Source organism: Chaetodon auriga, chromosome 12, assembly GCF_051107435.1.
Source record: "Chaetodon auriga isolate fChaAug3 chromosome 12, fChaAug3.hap1, whole genome shotgun sequence".
NCBI lineage: Eukaryota > Metazoa > Chordata > Actinopteri > Chaetodontiformes > Chaetodontidae > Chaetodon > Chaetodon auriga.
In genome coordinates, this window is record NC_135085.1 from 26,728,970 (window position 1) to 26,745,090 (window position 16,121).

General features: G+C 43.9%; 2 protein-coding genes across 2 annotated transcripts; both read left to right on the top strand.

The window, feature by feature from the left end:
• Positions 1-235: 235 nt before the first annotated feature.
• opn4.1 (opsin 4.1) lies at positions 236-1,696 on the top strand. Its single transcript, XM_076744452.1, has one exon. It carries the CDS (start codon positions 236-238, stop codon positions 1,694-1,696), a length of 1,461 nt encoding a protein of 486 aa, XP_076600567.1.
• A 901-nt stretch (positions 1,697-2,597) lies between these two features.
• LOC143328935 (protein disulfide-isomerase tmx3a-like) lies at positions 2,598-13,589 on the top strand. The gene is made up of 16 exons (XM_076744453.1): positions 2,598-2,694; positions 3,494-3,551; positions 3,827-3,869; positions 4,844-4,967; positions 7,579-7,624; positions 9,074-9,154; positions 10,133-10,232; positions 10,479-10,556; positions 11,246-11,312; positions 11,572-11,670; positions 11,853-11,910; positions 12,004-12,057; positions 12,197-12,253; positions 12,748-12,877; positions 12,965-13,033; positions 13,116-13,589. The coding sequence occupies exons 1-16, from the start codon at positions 2,661-2,663 to the stop codon at positions 13,305-13,307; spliced, it is 1,290 nt and encodes a 429-aa protein (XP_076600568.1). The 5' UTR covers positions 2,598-2,660; the 3' UTR covers positions 13,308-13,589.
• The last annotated feature ends 2,532 nt before the right edge of the window (positions 13,590-16,121 follow it).

The following is a 16,121-nucleotide window of genomic DNA, read 5'->3' on the forward strand; positions in this document are numbered from 1 at the left end:
TCATTAACCTCAGCGAGTCACAGATGATCTACATGAAACAATCAGGTCACATCTGGTCCAGATGTTGATTTATTCTCTGAGTGCAGAGAGTTACGGGAGCAGTCTGAGGTGGACTCAATAATCCTCCGTCATCCATCGATCACACTGATATAAAGAGCTGCAGCAGCACAGACAGGTTCACAGACGCCTGCCAGAGCCCAAACACACTGCTGAAACCAGCCGCCGTCCATCAACAATGAGTCATCACCACCCGACCAGGAAGTCATCTCTCTGCTCCTGGGGAGAAAATTGCACCTCCTTCCTGACTGGTCGCCATAATCACAGCAAGACGTCAAAGCTCCTCCCCCTGCATGGCCACACACCCACACACCACGCTCACCTGCAGCCTCACCTGTTCTCCATCGTGGACGTTCCTGATCACGCCCACTATATCATCGGCTCTGTCATCCTGTTGGTGGGAGTGACAGGCATGCTGGGAAATGCTCTGGTCATCTACGTGTTCTGTCGCAGTCAAACGCTGCGGTTACCCAACAACCTGCTGGTGGTCAACCTGGCGGCCGCAGACTTCTTGATGTCTCTGACACAGTCTCCAGTCTTCTTCGTGGCCAGCTTGCACCGCCGCTGGGTGTTCGGGGAACTCGGCTGTGAGCTGTATGCCTTCTGCGGTGCGCTCTTCGGCATCACCTCCATGATGACGCTGACGGCCATCGCCGTGGACCGCTGCCTGGTCATTACGTGGCCGCTGGCCCTACTGGGCGAGGTGAGTCATGGCCGGGTGTTGGGGGTGCTGGTGGGAGTGTGGTCGTACTCTCTGGGCTGGAGTCTGCCGCCATTCTTTGGGTGGAGCGCCTACGTCCCTGAAGGCCTGCAGACGTCCTGCAGCTGGGACTACATGAGCTTCACCGCTGCTGTACGCACCTATACCATCCTGCTGTTCACTTTCGTCTTCTTCGTCCCTCTCTGCCTGATCGCTGGCTGCTACTTCGCCATCTTCCGGGCAGTGTGGAGGGCGGGTTGGGAGGTGAAGCAGCTGAACCACGGAGAGACAAACAAGGCGTTCGAGCGTCTGCACAGTGAGTGGCGGTTGGCTAAAGTGGCTTTGGGAGTGATCCTGCTTTTCATCGTCTCCTGGTCACCATACTCTGTGGTTGCTCTGACTGCCACAGCTGGCTACGCCCACCTCCTGACACCCTACATGAACTCGGTTCCTGCCGTCATCGCCAAGGCCTCTGCCATCCACAACCCCATCATCTATGCCATCACGCACCCAAAGTACCGCGCCGCCATTGGCCGCTACGTCCCCCTGCTACGCCCTCTGCTGCGGTTGCAGGAGAAGGACCTACGTTCATCTTTCAGCTCCAGTGGTGCTTTGTCTCGTCGAGCCACGCTCACCAGTCAGAGCTCGCCAGGAGTCCGGCTGAGTGCTGACGCCCAGACCAGCAGCCGCTGGGGGAAGAGTCGACTGTCCTCGGCATCTGACACTGAGTCTTGCTGGACGGAGAGCGAAGCTGATGGATCCAGCGTCGGGTCAACGGCCTTTGCTCGACAGGTGTCCACTGACGTCACTGCTGACACCACAGACAGCACCGACGCTGCCATTCTCAGTCCACAGAGAGGACAGACAGGAGCGAGGGCTGACTCTGACTCACCTGATGGGGGCACTGCAGCAGAGGGAAGACCTCTGCTTCCTCTGTGACACCTGCTGCAGGTATGGCTCCGCCCCATCACGCACCACAATGATACGATTTAAAACCAGACCAAACTGCAGAAGAACTTGTCTGCTGTTCTCACAGACGTCTCCAGGTCGTTTTATTTCTGATCAGAAGTTTTGATTGGATGTAGAGGAACCATTATGTTGGGGCGGGATGGACTTCAACATGGATGACATCACTGTTTTACTTACAGTTGTCATGGTTACGCAGCTTGTGTTCACTGCTGTCCCAAATGATCCGACAATGTTGAACTTTAGCTGAGATGCACTTTTCATGATTTATTGATCCTTTTTTCTGATCAGCTTCATTCACAACTTTCTATAGTCCTTTAAATGTTCGATGTTTTGATGTTTGCAGAGTAATAAAAGACAACGTGTTTCTGACTCTTCATCGTTCCTGATGTCATACAGTGCAGATCGCTCAGTCTGATCAATACATGTTCAGGGGTACTGATCTGTGTTCAGACCTTATTCTCTCTGCTGCAGGCACAAACGACTTGGCCGTCTGTTCACCTCCTATCATACCTCCTTATTTCCTTCCTTCTTTCCTTCCTTAACTCCCCCTCTCTTTTCCTGCAACATTTCCCTCCCTTTCATCCTTTTTTGCTTATTTCTTTTCCCTCCTAATCCTCTTTATCTTCTTCTTTCCTTCTCTGCCCCCTTGCCTCCTTTCTTTTCTCCTTGTTTTCTTCCTTTCACCCCCTTTCCTTCCTCTCACCTCTGTTGCTAACATCAGTTCCTCACTGAGCATTGACTTCTAGTTTGATACTATTACTTACTTACTATTACTATCAGTAGACTCTGTCTGTTGTTGATCTCAATAAAGATTCAGAGGATTGAATTTAAACTGTTAATCCCACAGATAAACACTGTGTTCATTCCGTTAGCAGTTAGCAGATTAGCTCTGTGCTGTTAATCCCTCTGTGCTGCAGCTCGTCCATCAGTCAACATGTCGGCCTCGAGGAACGCAGTTCTTCTCTCAGGTACGTCCTCCACCAAACTCCATTCATTTTTACCCTCGTTCTGAGTCCTGTGCTCATCAGAGCTCAGTTCAGAGTCATTGAGCTGCAGAATAACAAAGACTAACGAAGATTAATGAGTTTCTTCAGACCGAAGAAAGATTTAATCTCATAACTACAAAGAATTGAATGACCTGAGTCTAAATCTGTTCATTTCATAGAATCAGCAGATTTATATTCAAGAGTTTCAGTTTTTACCTGAAATAAAACTATCCAGAAGGTTTTTTGACCAAACCAAACCTGAAGGTTGAATGTGGAACGTGTCGTGTGTTGAACGGTGAAGACGTTCCTGCTGGATTAAGATGTCTGTGTATCCAAGCAGCTTTCATCCGACCTGAAAATAAGCAGCTTCCTGTCTCATTTCATCGAGCCTGATGAACAGAACGCTGACCTGAGGTCAACAGCCCAATCACAGCTCTTGAGTTTTTATTGCACCTGTGAAAATGGTCAGAATGAGACCTCTGTGGTTTAGTTTTGTTCTTGGCTTGATTCATCTCAGCCAATCACAAATGGCAGCCTGGCGAGTCCCCTCTGACTGCCATCTTTGACTGGTCACATGGTAAAAAACCCCACTACACTACAAAACTACAAAACCATCAAGGTCCACTTACTAGCTTGTTCTGGGGCTTTCATCCATATCACATGGTCCTCATCAGCGGATTGAAACTGGACATGAAAACGTTCAAACTGTTGATTATTTGTCTTTGTTTGTTTGCTGTTGATTATTTGTGTGTGTTTGTTTGTTTGTTTGTTTTTTTTTCAGTGCTTTTGGCTCTGTTGGTGGTGTCTGCCTCTGCCTTCGTGGAAGAATTGGATGATACGTGAGTACAAAACTGTTAACATCAAGATGTAATTTCATTTCATTTGATTTTGTCAATGATTCTGCTGTCACTCTTGTAAAGTGAGAGATTTAAACATTATAGAGAGAAAGAATTTGCCTCCTTTAAGCTGTGACATAAAGAATCTGACTCCAGGTGGACCTTAGAAACAAACAAACGGAAGCGGTTCATCATCAAACTGCAGGTTTAAAGCAGGAAGCATCGTCCTGTCATTGAATGTCATTTCAATCAATAATCAGTCTGATTGTATTTAACAGCTTCATGGAGACGAGAGGAGCCGACGACATCTGGCTCATCAAAGTACGTCCACGTGGATTTTATCTTTACTTGATTTTCATTGAACGAGGCTCCGCACTCATCACCTCTCACCTGTTCTAACTCCTCATCTCACCTGCTGTAACTCCTCACCTGTTCACATCAGCTGATATTTGGTCTACATATGACAGCGTTGTAGCGTAGAAGCTTCTCAAAATATGAAACAATGTTGGGTGCCAGACAGGAGAATACTCCAAAAAATCAACCTGCCAATATTTTAAAACACACTATGGTAAATTTGAGAAATAACCCGACAGCTGGCTTCTTAGCTACAAAACCACACAATAAAACACAACCAATCGAGGCAGTTAGTTTTCTTACTTTCAATCAAATATTAATCAAAACATATCAGGTAAATAATCAAACTCAAATGTTTCTCGATTAATAAATAAAACAACCAAATTCAAATGAGATATTCAGAGAGTAATCACCAAAAAAATCCAAAGTTCTTTAAATAAATAATAACAGTCCACATCAGCCAATGATGAATGCAAATTGTGTGTATGTGTGTGTGTGTGTGTGTGTAGTTTGTGTGTCTTTCAGTTCAGTTCAGAAGGATGTATATGTGTTTGAGGGGAGAGAAAAAACGGCGTAGCTTGAGGTCAGATGTCAGGAGACTTTCAGGGAAAAGGGGACTTACCTGCTTGTAGGGCATCACCCAACTCAGACCGAGATATTCGCCAAATCCAAACAGGTCAAGGATAGTAGAGTCGGCTTCTTTGCGCCTGCTCCAGGGATCAGCTTCTTCCTTCAGTGCCAGTTTAACGCACAGTTCAACTTCCAGCCCGTCCTCAACACTCGCTTTACTTCACTGTTTTCTTTGAATTAATCCGGTAACTGAATCAAACTTTGACTTATCTCCTTTTCTTTCTTTCTCACATTGTAGTTACGTGAATGACATTTATTTATGATATTTCATTTTGCTCGTGCTGAAGGTCTTGTGTTTGGTCTGTGTACAGTTTTACGCCCCCTGGTGTTTGGTCTGTAAACAGCTGGATCCTGTTTGGCATCAGATCGGAGCAGAGCTCAAGAGTCTTGGGTCTCCAGTCAACGTTGGAAAGTCAGACGCCTCCGTCAGCACCGGTCAGTGACCCTGTCAGAGTAATCATAATGTGTCATAAACCAGACAAAATCATCCTCCGCTGCTAGATTATCAAAACATTGAGGAGGCGCTACCTAACTTTTGAAGTGGCTGCAAATTTTATAGAGATTTTACAGAGCACTCCTGCTGTCATTGTACCTGCACCCTGTGATCGCCCGAGGAATTCTAAACTAACAGTCCACCTCCAGACTTTACGGCAACAACTCAAAACCCACAATAATGCAGTTAAACAGGCAAGAATTTCTCATTTCTCACAACTCATCTTCGACCACAAAAACAACCCCCGGTTCCTCTTCTCCACCTTCGATATTTTAACTAGTGCAAATTTTAATAAAGCTTTTAACAACCAAAATCAAGGACATCAAATGCAGCCTTTTATCCCAACAAGTTTTATCTGTTAACACACCTGACTTGTCCTTGCCTGAGGAAACACTGGAGAGTTTTGCCCTGGTTGATGCGAGGACACTTGGTCGAGTTTTCTCCCAAGTAAATCCAACAACCTGCCTTTTAGATCCAATTCCCACATCACTTTTATGGATTCTTTGAGGAACAGATTTTAAACATTATGAATTTCTCTCTTCAGACGGGTGTCTTCCCTACCGCTTTTAAAACAGCTGTGGTGAAGCCCCTTCTGAAGAAGAGTAACTTAGACCCCAACATTTTTAATAACTACCGACCTGTATCCAACTTACCTTTTTTAAGTAAACAACATTTTAGAGAGACATCAGTCTGGTTTTAGGATAAACCACAGTACCGAGACAGCACTTTTAAAGATTTTAAACGACATCAGGTGGAACTTAGATAACAAGTGTGGGGTTCCCCAAGGCTCAATTTTAGGTCCAGTTCTTTTTAATCTTTATATACTTCCTCTGGGGGACGTGATCAGGAGACATGGCATCAGTTTCCACAGCTGTGCTGATGACACACAGCTGTACATGGCCGTGTCTCCTGATGACACGGGGCCAATTGATGCCCTTTTTAACTGCATTTTAGACATCAAGTCATGGATGGCAGGGAATTTCCTACAGCTCAATCAGGACAAAACAGAGGTTTTAGTGATAGGTCCTGAAGGCCAGAGAGAGAAACTTTTACCTAAACTACAAGATCTTAAACCAACACAATCTGTAAAAAACCTGGGCGTGATTTTTGACTCTGAGCTGACTTTTATTCCACACATCAAAAATATAATAAAAATGGGCTTTTGTCATCTTAAGGACATAGCCAGAGTTCAAAATTCAGCCTGCTGACGAAGACCAGAGGGTGGGACCACATTACACCCATTTTACAATTGCTGCATTGGCTCCCTGTCCACTTCAGGGTCGATTTTAAGGTTCTTTTACTAGTTTTTAAATGTCTTAACGGCCTTGCGCCCTCCTACTTATCTGACCTGCTTTTACCGTATCAACCCTCGCGGACCCTGAGGTCCTCCGGCACCGGCCTTTTATCCATACCACTTTACTCCACACCTGTGGACCAGCCTGCCGGAGAGCCTCAGGTGTTCAGAGACTGTTGATATTTTTAAAAGAAGGTTAAAGACACACCTTTTTAATCAGGCTTTTAACTGACCTTTAAATTCTCTTACGTTCTTATCATTTATCTTATGCCTTTTATTTTGCTGTTTCATATTCTGTAGTATTTTATCCTATTTAATCTACTTTATTTATTATCTTATGTATTTTTCTTCCTTTAACTGTTTAATTTATTTTAGTTATCTTATATCATTCCTTTTACTTTTAACTGCAGTGTTTCCTGTTTCCTCAGGGGGGGTCCTCCACACTGAGAGTTGTGTGGTGTGGTTGGTGTGGGGGTCCACCTGTCTGTCAGAGTCGGGTTAGGGTGCCACAGGGACCACTGGGGGTGCCGGCACCCCCTGTTTTCATAGTCTGCGATGACTCCTCTCAGTGTGGACGGCCCCAAAGGTGGCGTTTTCCCCGATCCTCAGTGCCTTGCCATGTCTCACTACTGTGTGTGTGTGGGTGTGTGTGTGTGTGTGTGTGTGTGTGTGTGTGTGTGTGTGTGTGTGTGTGTGCATATGTACATAAGGAGGGTGGGAGGGATGGGTTTTCTCTGTTTTTATGTTAGGGTTAGTTAATTAATGTTTTTAACTGTTGTAAAGCACTTCGTGTTGCATTTTATCATGTATGAAAAGTGCTATATAAATAAAGTTTGATTTGATTTGATCAAAATAAAACCCTGCAGGTGAGCTGCATAGACTGCATACACTAATAAACCTATAAACTGTCATTCAAGCTGCCACCAACACACCAGAATACTATGAAACTACAAAAGCAATCTGGAAGACTGAACAAGCCACAGAGTCGAAGAGCAGGTGACAGCTGAAGGACAGCAACCTGCTCACTGCTACACACCTGTGTGTGTAACACAGCTAGTGTGGAGGCAGGTACACAGGTACATTCTACCAAGAATCCAGTCCTCGTGTTCATGAACACGAGTCAGCAGGTTTGGTGTGGCACGGTAACCAGCTTACTAACTTCCTTCTGCCGTCTGTTTTCTTGTTTCTGTGGAAATGTAGAGACTGTGATCTTCATAAGAGGTCAGAGGTCATGGCTGATGTTGTGATTCTTTCTGCAGGTTTGGCCAAAGAGTTCAGGGTCAGAGGTTATCCAGCCATCCTCCTGTGAGTCCTCAATGCTGCTCTTTCTGTTCACACAATACAGAAGCAACACATCTACTGCCTTCTGATCATAAAGTAAAAAACAGAGACTGTTACACGGCTGCAGGAAAGCATGAAGCAGGAGCGCAGCGTCTGGTACCCCCATTATATCTGGGTGTTTCTTATTTTCATGGCCAGAGAGCAACGACTAGCCTGCTGAAGTGAACCATGTAAAGGAAATGTAGTTGATTCATTGCCATCACACTGGGTGTGCATATAAATCAGTTTCACCCAAGATATAAATGATTCACCAAAGCCAAATCTACACAGAGACTCAAACAGGAAGAGCCACTCACCTTGATCAGAAGCCTTCTGTGCATCGAGGGATGAGACTGCTTCTTTTCTGGCCTTCCCACAGTCAGCGTATATGGTGTTTAGGAGCTGCCTAACACTGGAAAAGGAAAACCTGCTTGGGATAAACCCTCTCTGGTCAGGATGGATAATGGATGACACGCACATTTAACCACTGAACAAGTACTTCAGTGACAAACTTTCTGCCAAAGTTTTGGAGTGCAATTGGTCTACAGCTGGTTGGGTCTGTTTCCTCCTTGCCTTTCTTTAATATGAGACAGGTATTAACCTCATACAGCGTCTTAGGCAAAGCTTTATTGCTCTTACAGCAGGAGCTCACACTGAGGAAGAGTAGGGCGAGAATGTCACAAAGCGTCTTATATACAAATCCATCAGGCCTAGCAGACTTACCAGATGGAAGTGACTTAACGGCAGAGGATATGTCTTTCATAGTGACGCTCTTTGGATGTTAGAACATTATATCAGTTTCAGTGTAGGTTTATTTCCCCTCCCGGCCGTTGCTCCCTTCCACAAACAGCGCTGCCTCCCTTGGGTCATCAGAGATTTTGGCTGCTTCATCCTCGTGGTACATGTAAAGCCTGGCTGGGTACTGTACACGTCGAGACTGCATCACTGCAGTACTGTAGCCTGAAAGTGGTTATTGTGCTCAAAAAGTTCAGAGTACTTTGTCTGCGCTTCTTGCATGCGTTGTTAACAGCTTGCTCTTGGTCGACCAGCCTGTGAATCATCCACTGGTGACTCACAGTTGGTTTCACAGGCATCGAAGTGTCCGTTGATGCTGTGAAGAACTGACATCTCCTTGCACACATCGACACAGTGTTGATGATTTTCCTGGATGGGTAGTCGTATTGTTACTCAAACAGATGTTAGCATTAGCACTAATCATGGTGGTTTGGCCATCGGTGGGTCTAGCTTTGCTGGAGGTGTTTGGCTTCAGCATTGTTGAACTTTTCACGAGACTCAGCTTAGACAGAGATAGTAAACATAGACCGTTTAAGAAAATGACAAAATAGTCATTTTCATGGAGAGGAGCACCAAAGGATCAAAGCTATCACTAAAGGTTGCTTTTGGGGAATTTGAACATCTGTGTTCTGTTTTCAGGTTGAAGAAAGATGTGAAATATAATTATTCAGGACCAAGAACAAGAGATGGAATCATGGACTTTGTTAATCGAGTTGGAGGGTGAGTTAACATCGGTGTCACCAAACGTGATCTGCTGTCATTCTAATTTCATCTAATATTATTCTTTGTTGTTTTTTTTTTTGTTTTTTTTTAGAACTTTATTGCCACACATAATTAACATACACACATTTACACATTAACACACATTAATAGGCAATTAACAATACAAAACAAAATGTCCTTGAGGTTGGGCTTCACTTGACATACACACACATAGACAAAATGACACCATATTCAAATCTACTGACACACAAAGTTCTACATCTAAACAAAGTACAAGATTCTAACTAAGGCAGCCAATAACTGATGCCCATTTTTGTGTAAAAATAGGCAGTTTTAGCTGTGGCTGGGCAGTCATGTGTTCCATCATGTAAACCTGTTTGACCTTTCTCTAATATTATTCTAATGTGTTCATCTGTGTAGATTGTTTACAGCAGCTACAATCAGGAAATGCATAACGTTCATATGGACATATAGTGAAAATATAAACTTTTTAACTATACAGGTTTAAAAAGTTCACATGCTTGTGTAAATACGTGCAGTACAGCCACAGCTGAGATAGATTTAAAGACCTGCATGTTTTTATTAGTTTCATAATAAAACTTATCATTTTAGGATTGAAGGCTGTATTTTCTATCTCGTATTTAGGTCATTCAGGTACTTACAGTGATGTGCACATGGATGTTATATGTTTCACTGCCAGACTACGCACTGATACTGTTATGAGGTCATATTGAATTTGGTGTTTATGTGAGTCTTATCTGTGATATTCCCATTTCTGAAAAGTTTTCATATGAACTACAGAAATGGATGTTTCTTGTGTTTGTGTCCGTACCCTAAATTTGACTAAGAGACCAATATTAGAATGTATGTATTAGTTATCTATGGTACAGATCTAATGTCAAATAAATAAGCTGTGACATTTAAACATGTCAGTGTGACATCACACCATTAATCTGTCCTTATTGTGTCATTCAGGCCGCTGGTTCGATCTTTGAGCAGCCTGCAGCTCTTTCAACATGCCATGAGCCGCCATAACGTCATGTTTGTTTATGTTGGAGCCACATCACCACTGAAGGTACACACACACACACACACACACACACACACACACACACACACACACACACACACACACACTGAACACAAAACCCTAGCTAAACCAACCCTTTGCAGTAGTAAGTAATGACTGACCAAAATGTCCTCACTATGCAGAAATGTCCTCTCTAGCATGGTCTAAAAATCAAACTAGTTCTCACAAAGATATATGCACAACTACACAAGCACACACAATGCTGACCTCTGACCTTTGATCTGTTTTTAGGGAAACTACACGTCGGCTGCAGAGGAGCTGATTGTTCACACCTACTTTTTCTCTACCTCCAGAGACGTCCTGCCAAAGGTTTAAACACAGTAGAGAATGGTAGAGGGCAATAGAGGACAGTAGAAGGCAGTAAAAGGTGGTAGTGAACAGCCAAGGACATCTGAGGGCAGTCAAGGGTGGTACAAGACGGTAAAAGACAGTTGAAGGCTGTAGAGACTGCCTTCAACAGTAGACGGCAGTAGACTGCAGTAGAGGACAGTAGATGACAGTAGAGGACAGTAGATAGCAGTAGAGGACAGAAGATGCAGTAGAGGACAGCAGATGGTGGTAGAGGACAGTAGATTGTGATCGAGGACAGTAAATGGCAGTAGAGGACAGCAGATGTTGGTAGAGGACAATAAATGGCAGTAGAGGACAGCAGATGGTGGTAGAGGACAGTAGATGGCAGTAGAGGACAGCAGATGTTGGTAGAGGACAGTAGATGGCAGTAGAAGACAGCAGATGTTGGTAGAGGACAGTAGATGGCAGTAGAGGACAGCAGATGTTGGTAGAGGACAGTAGATGGCAGTAGAGGACAGCAGATGTTGGTAGAGGACAGTAGATGGCAGTAGAGGACAGCAGATGTTGGTAGAGGACAGTAGATGGCAGTAGAAGACAGCAGATGTTGGTAGAGGACAGTAGATGGACACCTTCACATGATCTTTTTTCGTAGACCTCTGCTCATGATGTGTTCAGTGCTTCTGGTTCAGCTCTGTCTGTGTTTCCAGGCCGTCTCCCTTCCGTCTCTGCCAGCTGTGGTGGTTTTTAAAGATGGAGCCTACTTCACCTTCAACGGTGAGACAAGAAACTGACCTCTGACCTTCAACTGATTTAACTTTAAACGACTCTGCAGACTGATGATTGCAGCTGTTTGGACCTGCTGACTGGTAGAACTGATGTTATGAAACATCAGCAAAGAACTAGCAAAGTGATCTCACTTCACAGGTGTAAACACTGTAACCACGTTAAAGTATCTTCAAATGTTTGCACAAACTTCGAAGCAGTGAAAGCAGTTGAAGCAGGCCAGATGAAAACAGTTTTAATTGTGTTCCAGAGGAACTTGACGGTGACCTGAAGTCGTGGATCAACAGAGAACGTTTCCCAAACTACTTCAAGATTGACAGCTACACTCTGTACGCCATGGGAGAATCAGGTAACATAAACACACCTTCGTACCATCTAATGTCACAGCCTCAGGTGAGCAGAGAGACCAACAACTGTAATAATTTATCTTATTAACTTACAGCTGAACATTCTCCTGGTCAGCCATTTTGTTTGTTTTCTGCCAACACGTCTCCTACTTCCAGCTAAAAACACGTTCACAATGTTCTGCAGGGAAACTGGTGGTGCTGGTGCTAGTGGAGGAGAAGAGTCTGAGCGAGAAAAGTCTCAGGTAAGACCACATCCCACTTCCATCAGTTCACAGCAGACACTGTGACACCATCTGTTTGGATTATCTGTGATGCGTTTTCTGTTACCTATTCAGGTTTAAAAGTCTTGTGGATAAAGTGGCTGCAGACTACAGAGAGATCTACAGCAGGTTAGAGTCTCCCAGAAATCCACAAGATTTACTCTGAAACAACAGAAAACATCTGAAACTGTCAGTCTGTCTGTCTGTCTGTCTGTCTGTCTGTCTGACTCTGTCTGTCTGTCTGTCTGTCTGTCTGTCTGTCTGTCAGAAACTTCCACTTTGGCTTCATGGAGGGTAGTGACTACATTAATGGACTTGTGATGGGGTAAGTTTGTGTAGAAAGTTAGTTCATGATCTCTCTTGTCTGTTGAAGGCGTAATTGAGGTTTGTTGAATTGAGGTTGAATGAGGTACTTATCCAGAGTCAGTGAACCACCTACAGCAGATACAGGTGGTCGTCATGCCCCCAGTCTGAAGAAGCAGCATGATGCACAGAAGCTAAGCCAACGCTCTGCTGTGGACAGAGTCAGCAGAGTTCACTGACTCTGGATGAGTACCTCATTCAACCTCACTTCGAGACAACCTCAACTATGCCTTTCAGGCATAGAGATGTCAGACGTCAGTGACTAGAGACTTTATTGACTCAAGATATCACTGACTGGAGATATTATGACTGGAGATATTTATGTCCAGAGAAGTTCTAACAACAGACGTTAAGACTAGAGACATCGATGACTAGTCATTGACAGTAACTCTTCCAGTTGACTTGCCTACAACCAGATGAGGTGTTGATTGAACTGAATATGATTGTTGTTGTCAGTGAGGTGACAGTGCCTTCCGTCATTGTGGTTAATCTGTCCAATGATGGCTACTTCCTGCCCCCGGGCATCATGGAGACGGAGCGCCACCTGCTGGAATTCCTGAATGGAGTTCTGGATGGCAGTATCCAGGTGAGTCCAGAGTCACGTGGAAGACAGCAGACGCGATTCAACAGCTCTGTTTGATTATCTGAAATATGTTTCTGTTTAATCTCTCAGTGTCAGGGAGGAAACAATGTCAGCCAGCGCATCAAGCGCTTGATTTATGATGCCAAAGTCACACTGACGGTAAGTCTGTGATGATCAGTCCTGTCTTTTCTTTCCTGTCTCAGTCACCTCTGACCTCTCCGTCCTCTGTCTGTCCATCCAGCCGGTGTTCCAGCAGGCTCCGTTGTTTGGCTGCTTCCTGGTCGGTTTCCCACTCGCCATCGCTGCTGCCTTCTGCTATCTCTGCTGTAGGGCTCGACCCACCATGAGCGACAACGATGACAATGATGGTGTCGCGCTGTTAGCTCCGTCACTGCAGCACCGCAAAAAACTGACGGGCAAAAAGTCTGACTGATGAGGAGGATCGGAAGGACCTTCAACTAAAACTGATCCAGACTTAGATCCAGAAACATGACATCCTGTGTCTTGAAATTAAATAAAAACCATACACACCTTTAACACTTCACCTCTGTTTAATGATGACTGCACCGGAAAACAGTGATTTAGTGACAGTGATTTAACTTAAAGTCAATGAAAACACAAAGTTTCTTCTTGTTGGCTGACTGTGATCTTTGTCCCTGTATGCAGCTGAAGTGTCAGCAGTGTTGTGCATTACATTAAACGTGCTTTTGGTGAACAGTGAACTGAATGTTTGCAACTAACGAACATGAACGTGTGAATGATGGTTTTACAGCACCTTTTTGAAGGAGTTTTATTAACAATGCTGGACAGGTTCCAAAATGAAAAATCTCACATTTTTGTGCAAATGTCAGATAAAAGTAGCTGCAATTTCAGTCCCATAAATGCATCTTCCCAGCTCGGCCTCCTGATTTAACTTTCCTAACAATAATGAGATGAAGAAGAGGGTCGATTTTGTGAAGACCAATGTTGATTCAGAGCTGATTAGATTAGATTAGATTAGAGAGCATATCTGCACGCCTGATGTAGAACCTTTAGCAGTGTCACTGTGCCCCTTCTACCTGCCTCGGGAGTTCCACCAGTTGTTTATTGCGGTCACATATACCCATCCGAAAGCCCACGCCCCCTCAGCCTGTAAAACTGTTTCTGAAGTAGTGCACAAACTCCAGTCTATCTCCCCAGATGCTCCGATATTCATACTTGGAGATTTTAATCACGTTTCACTTAAGAAGACACTTCCCAACCTGCATCAGCATGATCTCTGTTATGGATCAGTTAAAGACGCCTACAAATCACTTCCCTTACCTCCCATGAGCTACGGAGATCACAATTGTGTGTACCTCCTGCCCATGTATAAAACTGTTTTGAAGAAGAAGAAGGTCACATCTAGGGACATTAAAATATGGACTGAGGACTCTGTCCAGTGTTTGCAGGAGTGTTTTGATTGTACTAATTGGAATATGTTTGTAGATGCACGTGATGGAGACCTGGATGAGCTTGCTGACATAACATGTTCCTACACTGCACTCTGCAGAGATATGATAATACCATGCAAGAAAGTAAAAATTTACCCTAACAACAGACCATGGGTAACAAAGTCTGTTAAATCAAGCATACAGGCCAAAAAACTTACCTTCAAGCAAGGAACTGCATCAGAGATACAATCAGCTACTAAGGATCTGAAAATTGAAACAGAATTACAAGGAAACATTAGAAAATAACATGGCTGCTAACAAGCTGGGTTCAGCATGGTCATGCATGATAAGTATTGCGGGTATCAGTAGACCTGACTCAAATAAAGGCAGCACTGTCACTTTAGAGGGTTTTGATGCAGACTATGACCTTGCAAATACTCTCAACAGTTTTTACTCTCACTTTGATACAGCTGGGTTTAGTAGAGAAATACAGGAGATAAATCACAAACTAATAGACCAAGACCATTTTAATATAAGACAAGAAGATATTGTGAGGGCCTTCATGGTAATAAAAACAAATAAGAGCCAGGGACCAGATACAATTTGTGGCCATTAAATCATGTTCTAAAGAATCGTCTCCGGTATTTCATTACATATTTAACAAGTCCCTGCAAACACAGCATGTTCCCAAATGTTGGAAGGATGCTGTGGTAGGTCTAACTGCCCTTAAGTGTTAAATGACTTTAGACCCATTGCACTGACATCCATTGTGATGAAAACCTTTGAAAAGTTAGTTAAATCTAAAATTATAAAGAGAACAGAGCCTGACATTGATGCCTCACAGTTTGCCTACAGGCCACACAGGAGTTGAGGATGCCACAGCTACTCTCACAAACATGATTTGGAAGGGAAAGACACATATGTTCGGCTTTTATTTATTGATTTAATGTCTGCTTCTAACACTATCCAACCACGTCCTAACAGAAAGGCTTGTGGAGCTACTCAACTTAAGTAACAATCTTGTAGGTTGGATTTTAAATTTTTTAACCAATCGAACACAGAGAGTACGAGTCAATGGCACCTTTTCTGATCAGACCTGCATCTCCACCGGCTTCCCCCAGGGTTGTGTATTGTCCCTTCTCCTGTTCATTTTATACACAAATATGTGTCGCATCAGTAGAGCAGGCAGATACATTTTAAAGTATGCTGACGACACTGTAATTGTAAGCCTACTTCATGGTAACGAAGCAAGTCAGGAGTTCTCAGATTGGTGTGACAAGTCATTTCTGCAGATAAATGTCACAAAAACTAAAGACATGTTCATTGATTTCAGAAAACATCCTCAGGTTCAGACGCCCGCAGACATAAAGGATCAGATTGCGGAGACTGTGGAAAAATACAAATATCCTGGTACAATCATTGACAACAAACTCACATTTGAGGCAAACTATGAAGCTGTGTTAAAAAATCAGCGTCTGTACTGTCTGAGGAAACTGTCCTATCTTCACATCAATCGCACCTTATTGACTCTCTTTTAGGGTGCTTTTACTGAATCTGTTTTATCTATTTGCCTGGTGTGCTGGTTAAGCAATCTGTCTCTTAAAAACAAGAAGTCCCTCAGCCAAATAGTTAGGTGGTCTCGTAGGCTGATAGGAGCGTCACAGCTTAACCCTAAAACCCTCTATACCAGGCAGTTACAGAGGACAGCTGGTTCCATTCTGCAAGATGGCTCCCACCCACTACATGAGGAATTCCAGCTCCTCCCTTCTGGCCGCAGATTCAAACTGCATGCCTGTAAAACAAAGCGGCTTAAAGAAAGCCTTGTTCCCTCTGCC